Here is an 8,940-nt window from a genome sequence, read left to right on the forward strand (position 1 = left end):
GGGGGCATTGCACCCCCTGGCAGCTCAGGGGGCGCCCTGGGCTGATGGGGTCCCTGCAGCCCAGGGTGCCCCGCTCCACAGACCCAGGCGCGCGTGTGCATGGCGGGGTTGTCGGGGAGCCGGTGGTTCAGTGTCGGTGTTGCTGCAGGGTCCCCGTGACGGGTCGGGCCCCCGTGTCCCCCCATTGCTCCGGCTGCAGCAGCCTGCAGGGACTCTGGGCTCCCCGCTCTGCCAGCTCCCAGGCGGTGGCAGCCGCCCTCCTCCGATGGCCAGGAGACCTCTGCCGCCGGCCTGGATTTGGGGTGCGGATGCACGCAGGGGTGTTGCACCGTGGTGTAGATGGGGCCTAAGAGCACGGAGCTGCACGTGCAAGTATGCGCCCCCCGCCGTTGCTTCCAAGTACGGAGGACTTGCAGGGAGAGGCTGTGCTCGCCTGAAAATGCTGCGCCCCCTTGGATGCCCCGAAGAGGCTGGGGTGGCTGGCGCTCACCCGGAAATGCTGCGCCCCCTTGGATGCCCCGAAGAGGCTGGGGTGGCTGGCGCTCACCCGGAAATGTTGCGCCCCCTTGGATGCCCCGAAGAGGGTGGGGTGGCTGGCGCTCCCCTGGAAACGCTGCGCCCCCTTGGATACCCCGAAGAGGCTGGGGCAGGGGACTGCGCGTCTTGCTGTTTGCAAAGACCGGAGCCTCTCGGATGCTGCGACCCGCAGGTCCCTGTTGGATTCGTCCTTCTCCAAGCCCTGTGCTCTGCATTTCCCCTCCACGTTGTCATGACAGGAGTGCAACCGAAACCCAGATGTCCCCAGCCTGTGCAGAGCTGTGTGGGGAGTCTGCGTGCAGAGGTGGAGCGGAGCATCTGCGTGCGGTGCCAACCCACGATGACTTGACGAGAAGTGTCAGCCTGGCCCTGGACAGCGCTTTCCGTTCTCGGGGCTTAGAGACAGCAACTAAGTTTTGGCCTCTCCACCTTCAATCTGTGCTGTTGCTTTTGTTGTTGCTCCCACTGATGGGAAAGTATAGAGGGAAAAGTTTAGCGTAGCAAGATGCTGTTTTCTACCCATTAGGAAGACTACAGATTTTTTGCATCTTCTTTGATCCTGTAGCGAGATGACAGCATCTAGTCTGCAAGGGGAGGTGACGCCCGAACGCTTGGGCTCTGCACCTAGCACTTGGGCTGCTCAATCCTGCAATGGGCAACCTGGGTTAGACTGGAGCTGGGCCACGTAGGCTGCTGTCCCAGCAATGGAAATTTAGTTTGGAGGCTAGCAGGAACTTACTGGTGATGAGCGTGGTCACCAGGATGGACCAGGGGGAGCAGTGGGATCTCCATCCCTGGAAATCTTCAAGAGCAGGTTGCCCAGACACTTGGCTATCCTGCCGTAAGCTGGACTGGACAACCTCATGCGGTCCCTTCCCTTCCAGCCTTGCTTTCCTATGATTTCTAACCGTGGTCAGCACCAGCTGCTTTAGGGAGCAATTTTTGTAGGGGACAGCTGGGAACTGGATTAAGATTTTGAACCATTCATTTAAAAAAAACCCGCAGTGACTTGATTTAAAAAGAAAAAAAAAGAGAATTTCTATTAACAAAGCAGTTGTTTTCTTCCGTTTGAATTCTTTGTAGCCTCTCTTTTTAGGGGAAAAATGCAATTTTTAATGGGGGCGGGGGATAATAATTAAAAAGAGTCAGGTTTTCCAAACAGAGTCATTTCTTCCCACCCTTTTAGACATGGGATGTTTTTGAATTTGTTCTAAGGCAGGGAAGTGGTGCCATGCAAGGTGTCAGAAATCCCAGGGGCTTTGCTGCAGGATTTAATGGCATGTAATGGGATCGGGACAGGAGGAAGAAATGTCAGGGAATGACTGACCTTTTGATCCTGCTGTAAAGCAGCAGGAAGTTACTGGGTTGGTGGACACTGTGGGGATGGTCATGGTGTATAGGGTCTCGTTCTTTGCAGAAGAACAAACTGCAGCCAGCCAGACAATGTTTTTGATGCTTATCTTGCAAAAGGAAACGCGACTCGGCGTGTGCTCACCCTAGCTCTTAAATCAGACTTTTCTGGGAGGAAGTCAGACCATCTATTTCCTTCTTAGCCCTAGTTAGCAAACAGTTGGGGTTTGTTGGGGTTTTTATTGTGACTTTCCCCATTGAAGTGTAGCCTTTGCATACCTCATGCGGATACTCATGGCAAGATCTGTATTGCAGATAAATCTGAGAAATGGGCTCAGTTGCAACAGATTAGCCACGTGTAGTGTTGGCAGGATGGTAATTGTCTTCGTGTCTTGGACCCCTCCAAAATTGTAGCCTATATGTGGAACAGGTTTCAGCTCCACCTACTTCACAAAATGATTATTTATCATCACGTGATCTCCTGACTTAGTAGCATGGGGCTGGTCCTGCTTGGAGCAGGGGGTTGGACTAGATGTCTCAGTCTCCGTAGGACTTGGGGTCCTGAGGTCCCGCCCCACCCTTGTTTTTTTTTTATGATTCTATAATTTTATGATTTGAAATGTTAAATTCCCACACTCCTAAGTTTTGCAACTCGCCTTCCTTTTCTGAGCCTCGGTTTTTTCATCTACAAAATGGGTCTAATGCTGTTTATCTCCCGGGAAGGCTGGCGTGTTTGTGTCATTTTTGCAAAGTGCTTTGAAATCCCAAGGAGAAGATACCTATTCCACATAGTGATGCTTCTGGAAAGCAGCACGTAGAATGAAAACAGGCCACTTCGGTAATTGGACAAACGTGTCATTTTTTTAAATATTGGACGCCCATTTTTTTTAACTGGATACTCTCCAACTTCTTTTAAAGCAATCTTTCTTATAGAGTCTGTGGGAATGCAAAGTATCATGGCTATTCATTTCTTGTTAGCAAAATGGGCAAGACATGATAGCACAGGATATGGGGCTTAGCCTGATAGCCTGCCCAGTGCTGGATGAGCTAGAAATCAAGAGTGAAGTTAGTGAACAACCATGCCACGTGCTACCAGTGATACGGTGCTCTGAAATATGCCTTCCAAAGCTTTGAATCGACTTCTCCTGAGGCCAGCAATGCTTTAAATCTTGGCAATACCTCTTAGGACAGGGGAAAAGGTATATATGACCTGGGTCTCTTCCAGCCCTGATTTTCTTAAGGGGAGGGAATGGGCTAAAGTGTTGTGAGGGTCTGGAAATAAACTTCAGCTTATGCACCAGAGGTTGTCACTTACAAATGAGCGTTAATGAACTAAGCAAGCAGGTAATTAATTAAGGGTTGAACTGAAACCTGGATGAAATTTAACAGGCGTTCTGTTTTCTTTGCATGTCGGGGGCAGTGAGACGGTTTAAGAAAGTGCATCTTATGGCCAGCGACTGCGAAGCCTTCAGCCACAGCAGAGAAGGCTCGTTCTCCCTGACGCGGCCGGTTGGGCAAGCACAGACTGGCAGAGACTTCAACAGGGGTCTCTACCCGACGTACCGGACCAGGAGACAGCAAGAAGGTATGGTGTGGCCAGGAAGAGAGCGATGGGAAGGGTTGGAGAGCTCATATTATTAGTACTGCCAGCTTGAAGCAGATAGCAGTTGTCTAATGCCTGTGGCCGCGAGTAGCTCCTAAGGGAACGGGGTTGCAGGCATCGTGAAACAGGGCTCATCTGTATCGTGATCACCCCTGGGCTTGAACCACAGCCACGGGAGGTTTGAGCACCCATACTTAAGGCCAGATCAAACTCCTTCCAAAGTTGGGTTCAGTCCTCGTCTCTACCAGCTTCCACGTCCCCTGGCTCTTCTCTCGCTTTCAGAAGCAGAGCTGCACTTTCCAACAGCGTTAGGCGAACCTGCCTCTCGGTGAGGGATGCTGCTGCATTGGGCTGTACCAAAAGCACGACAGATAACTGTTCTAGAGACCCTCGGGGATGGTCATTATTTAATACGCTCATTTGTTCAGCAAGAAAGTTGTGACTTGCATAAAAGGCTGACAGGGAAGGGATCTCCTGTACCCATTTTACAGATGGGGGAGACCATTTTCGGAAGTAGTTTTGAGTCCTGGGCTTCTAAGTGCCTTCAGAAGTCAGTTTGACTTAGGGTTGGAAAGCTAACGTGCCTGCTTTGCCCGAGGCCGCTGGGCTTGACTGCCACTACTGCTGGCTCCGCCATTGCCACTGCTTGTCATGCAGATCTAGCCTGCGATGAGCCGTGTGGTCCAGATCCAACCCAGGGCTCAGGGCAAGTTTCACACCCCTGCTTTAAATGTTTTTGAAAAGTTCATCTACGGAAGCTGCAGTGAATCAATTTGTTCAGGTTCACGGGAAGGAAGGGAAATCTGTTTCAGCGACGGGACTGGAAGCCAAAGATCATGATTCTGTTCTGAGCCCTGGACCTTACCTCGGGCCCATCACCTAAAACGTCTGGACTCGCTCTAGGTATCTTTGGCTAGGTTGCTTTTTAACACCTAGTGATTGCCTACTTAACACAGCTCTTAGAGGGGCCTTGTTTTTCAGACGGCAGGTATTCAGCATGTTCTGAAAATCAGGCCTCTGTAATCTGCTCAGCCAAAATTTGCTGCCAATTTGGCAGGGGCTGAGATAAGGTTAAAGCCTGAGCTTTGGCTTGGTGAGCAGGTGAATGACGCATGCGTTCAGCTGTGGTGAGCCCGTGTTCATAGTTTTATAGTTGTCAGGGGCTGGAAGGGACCCTACAGATCAGCGGGTCCAGCCCCCCTGCACCTGAGCAGGAAAGATCACTGGGATCAGATGACCCAGCAAGATGGGCGCCAGGACGCTTTTTGAAGAAGATTGCCAGGGTGAATGTGTTGTAGCAGTGAAGGCTGTGTAAAAATTATTTTTCCTTTGCTTTTTCTTTGCAGTGCAAGGTGCATGTTTTAGTTGGAGGCATTTTTCTTAAGTACTTGAGGCCTCTTTAGGGCGTGGGATTGTGATTTTTTTTTTTTTATACAGTATGGGAGAAGCCACTTGCAATGAGCAGAGCGCTGCTCTGGCCTCAAAGGCTGACCACGGGGATTTTAGTCATCTTCACATCTTTTGCTTTCCTCCTCCTATCGCTGCATTGATCCAGTCGGTGGAAATAATTCACGGGAAGTAGAATTGGCTGTCTGGTTTCCACATCGGTGCTGTGTTATGTTATGTAAGCACCCTTTCTATGCACCCGGTTGTAATGCGGAGCGTGCTTTTCTCCATCTCACTCATTTAGTGGCTCCCAGAGGTGTTCAGGCATTGGGCAGCCTTGTGCTAACCTGGGGTATTTATGTCTTTTCCTTTGTTCTGCCTTGTAGGGAAGGGCCATCAGAAGACCATCACTTCTTATTTCAAAACCAAGCACCACACAGGTGATAGAGAGGCAGAAAGCTGCGAAAACCAAGAGTCAGAGGCAAAAAGCCACAAGGTCAAAGAAGAGCTGGAAGATCCCTTCTTCAGCGATGAGGAGTTGTTATCCAGCCTGGAGGAACCTTCTTTCCTGGCTGGAGAGGCTCAAAGTGCCGAACCAGCTTCCTGGGAAGCAGCTGTCTCCAGGAAGAGGCCTCTCCTCGATGGATCTGGCAGCTGTGATGCAGGCTACAGCATATGGGGTAAACCTGATGAAGCCCTCAGGACTGACATTTTCCTTCCAAAGCCTCTGGGACAGAATGAAAGCCAACGGGAGATCAAACAGGAGCTTGATATTGACCCACTTCCTGATCCCTGCTTCGGGCTCTTGGGGACGTCAAGCAGGACGGAGCCCCAGGGACACATTGACCAGCTGCCGGATGAGGTCCTGAGTCATATCTTTGCTTGCCTCCCTGTGACTGATCTCTACCAGAGCTTGAGCCTTGTGTGTCATCGCTGGAAATGCATCATCAGGGATCCCCTGGTGAGAGGCATCCTTCTGCTGGTGGGGTTTCCTTGGGTTAACGAATGCAGGGCACCAGACTCAGTGGCTCAGGAAGCCCCTTGCAGTCACGCGTTCAGGGTTCAATCCTTCTGTTTCACTGTTCCAGGTGCCACCCCTCATCCTAGCTGATGTGCCTCTCTTGGGGTACGTCTCCTGGGGTATGTTCTCCCTGTTCTTGCTAGCCAAGCTCTATCTCTGGCCCCTCTGTTTAAATCCACCTGTCTCCTCTGCTGTTCCCACAGCCTCCCTTTCTTCAGCTCTTGTCCAAAGCCATGTCTGCAGACCACTGAGGCTTTGCTGGGTGGCTGGAATATCCTCAGTCCTGACTTCCCTGCCTCTTCTCAGCAAGTCACGTCAGCCTTTATCGTGCACGGGTTCAACTTCCAAACAGTTCTGCACCATTTGTGCACAGGAGAAGCTCCCTGCCAATGTCCCCAAGCCACCGTGCTGCCTTCCTTCAAACTGTCCCCTGCTGGGCTGGAAAATTCAACCCTTGTGAAACACTGAGGGGTCAAGTCCTGCTCCATCTGCTTGAGCCCCAGAAAAATGGGTGGTTTCTCCTCCCTGCTGCTGTTCATGGCTTTCATCTTACAGCTGAGATGAAGGTGTGTTATACAAGCAGACATGTTCCCAGTTCTCAGGGACAGGAGTAGGCTGGAATAGGATCTCGCTGAAAGACCTGGATGTCTGCTAGGTGGAACAAACACTGGCCTGTGGTGTCCTGCGACCATCACCAATTGCATTGTGCGCTACTGCCTCACTGTCACGGCGTCTCCTTCCCCTCCTGTTGCCTCTTGTTAAGCTGTCAGCTTTTGTGGGATGGGGCAATCCTTTCATTCTCTGTTTGCACAGCACCTGGCACAACAGTTCCCAGGTCTATAGCTAGGACTCTGCAACGACTGCCAGGCAAAATAACCCGGTACACACTGGCTGGTGATTCTGAAGACGATCTGAGAGGAGTCCTTTTCACTTATTGCCAAAAACAGTCCCAAAGCGGTGGCCATGGTGGAGGTGCTAGCGTGGACAGGTCCCAGGGATCCACAGGAGTCTTAAGTCCTGTATTGTCTAAGCCTGCTCCAAGTAGGTATGTGCAAAAAGACATTTCAAATGCCAGGAGCTGTGGGTAGTGGATGCTAGTGGTTTTCCCCTCCGGATCCAAGCCAGCAGTTATAAGAGCAAGAAGCTCTAGAGAAAGAAGCCTGTCATGCACTCTTAGGTGGCAAGAATCTCCACCTTCCCCTTTCTTTCAGGGCCCATCTTGATGAGGCTGTTTCCTTCTGTCGAGCTGATGGGCTTTGCCAAACTGGAATCGGATGCCTCCTCTGGGAGAGAGGCTGCCACATAGCGACGGTCAGGAGAAGCCTGTGCATGAAGCACGTTGGGGTGACAGTGTATTGCTTCTCGTTGCAGTTCATCCCATGGAAGAAGCTGTACTACCAGTACCTGGTGAAGGAGAACCCCGCTGTGATCGCTGTGGAAGGGATTTTGGACCGTTACGGTATAACGAAGGAGCAGGATCAATGTATGCTGGGGCTTATAAGGTGAGTTGGTTTTACCAGGGGGTTCATAGCTGTTTGTCCACAAGCATGGGGCGAGCAGTCCAACAGCTTGTTTGGCTCTGTTTTCAGTCCACGGCTCTAAGGTAGCATTTCTCAAATGGGAGGGAAGACGAGTTGCCTTTGTGTGATGTGAAAGGGGCGGATGGTAGAGAGATGCAGAGAAAGGGGTGACATGGCCAGAGCAACAGGGCAGGAGAATGATCTGGATGGATACTAGCAGGACAGGGCTGCCTGTTAAGGCTTGGTGGGAGGATATTGCACTACAACTTCCATTAGCTTTAAACCATGGAAGCACCACCTAAAATGTGATGATTTTGCAATGCTGCTGTGAGCCAGTGACCAGTGAGGTAGCTGAAAGAGACCCCCAAGCAGCTCAGTACTGACAGTGTCTTTGAGGACCTGCTAAGCCCCTGTGCTCTAGTCAGGTTTCTTTAGCAATCACACCAGACAGAAGCTGGTTTGGTTGTTTTTTTTTTTTTCCCTCTTCCTTTTTGTCCCTTTTCCTTTATGCATCTTATTTAATCTTAAAGAAAGCAAGACCAGAGTTGCACAACCAGAGTGGTAACCACAGCTCCATTTAATCTCCTGTCACTTTTCCCCAACAAGGAAAGTTATTACTATTTGTTATACCATCAACCGTACTAACCAGGGCTTTTCCCTACTGTGCAGGCCTCTCTACAGCAGCAGCTCTTAACCTTTTGCAGGCACAAGCCAGGCCTGTTCAAGGAGCAGAGCCTTGTCAAACCTGTACGATGGGAAAGTGAATAAGGGACATTGCTATGGTGAATGTCATGCTTAATGCTTCCTGTTTCAAACACTTTAACTGCTTGGTATTTTTCTGAGTCTTCAACACAAGGCTTAAAAAAAAAATTTTCTGGGCATTGCTGCCCTCAGGCTCAGGAGGGTGAGATGTTGCTACAGGAAACCCTGTGTCACATCTAATTATTTTGTGTTGTGCAGTGACCTGGTCTGCTTAGCACCTCAGGCACCTTAGTTAGCACAGCAGAGGTCTGGCAGGAGCAGCGTGGTGGGTCTGAGAGTCTTTGGTGCTGAGGTAGATAACAGCTGAGTCTGTGGAGGAGGTTCCCGGGAGATAAGATGCCGTGTCAGTTGAGAAGTAGATGAGCAGCTGTCACAGAAAGGGGGTGGCAGAGATCACCAGGAGTGCTTTGAGAGGTAGGAGGAGCACCAGAGGAGGCTAAGTCACAAAATGGGGATGAGATGTCCAGAAGCTGTCGTAGATGGTTGGAAGGCTGAGATGAAGGGGAGGAGGAAGTGCTGGTTCTCATTTTGCCCAAGGGAAGGCCACTAGCGACTGTGGTGAGAGGGATCTCACGAGAGCACACGAGGTGAAAGCCGGGTTGGAGAGGCTGTATGATAAAACAGAGAGTGATGAAAAATGGTGCATCCTGGGATCTTCAGGCTCTGAGGGGAAAAAAGAGAAGGTCCTGGGAGTGGAGAGGCTGGAGGCAAGGGTGGGCAGTTGAAGCTATGTACAATTTACTTTTTTTTTTTTTTTTTTT

At 50.7% G+C, this 8,940-nt stretch overlaps 2 protein-coding genes across 2 annotated transcripts in view; both read left to right on the forward strand.

Moving 5' to 3' along the window:
* Positions 1-8,940, forward strand: part of COPG2 (coatomer protein complex subunit gamma 2) — a 770,521-nt gene that overhangs the window by 531,925 nt on the left and 229,656 nt on the right. The gene's annotated exons all lie outside the window — the stretch shown is intronic.
* FBXO18 (F-box protein, helicase, 18) overlaps positions 1-8,940 on the forward strand; it is a 49,157-nt gene that overhangs the window by 5,139 nt on the left and 35,078 nt on the right. Inside the window, exons 2-4 of the mRNA XM_019509638.1 lie at positions 3,308-3,472; positions 5,263-5,837; positions 7,269-7,399. Coding sequence (XP_019365183.1) covers positions 3,308-3,472; positions 5,263-5,837; positions 7,269-7,399 — 871 coding nt within the window. The remainder of the gene's footprint in view (positions 1-3,307; positions 3,473-5,262; positions 5,838-7,268; positions 7,400-8,940) is intronic.

This window comes from Gavialis gangeticus, unplaced genomic scaffold, assembly GCF_001723915.1.
Source record: "Gavialis gangeticus isolate Ggan-Ray unplaced genomic scaffold, GavGan_comp1, whole genome shotgun sequence".
Lineage (NCBI taxonomy): Eukaryota > Metazoa > Chordata > Crocodylia > Gavialidae > Gavialis > Gavialis gangeticus.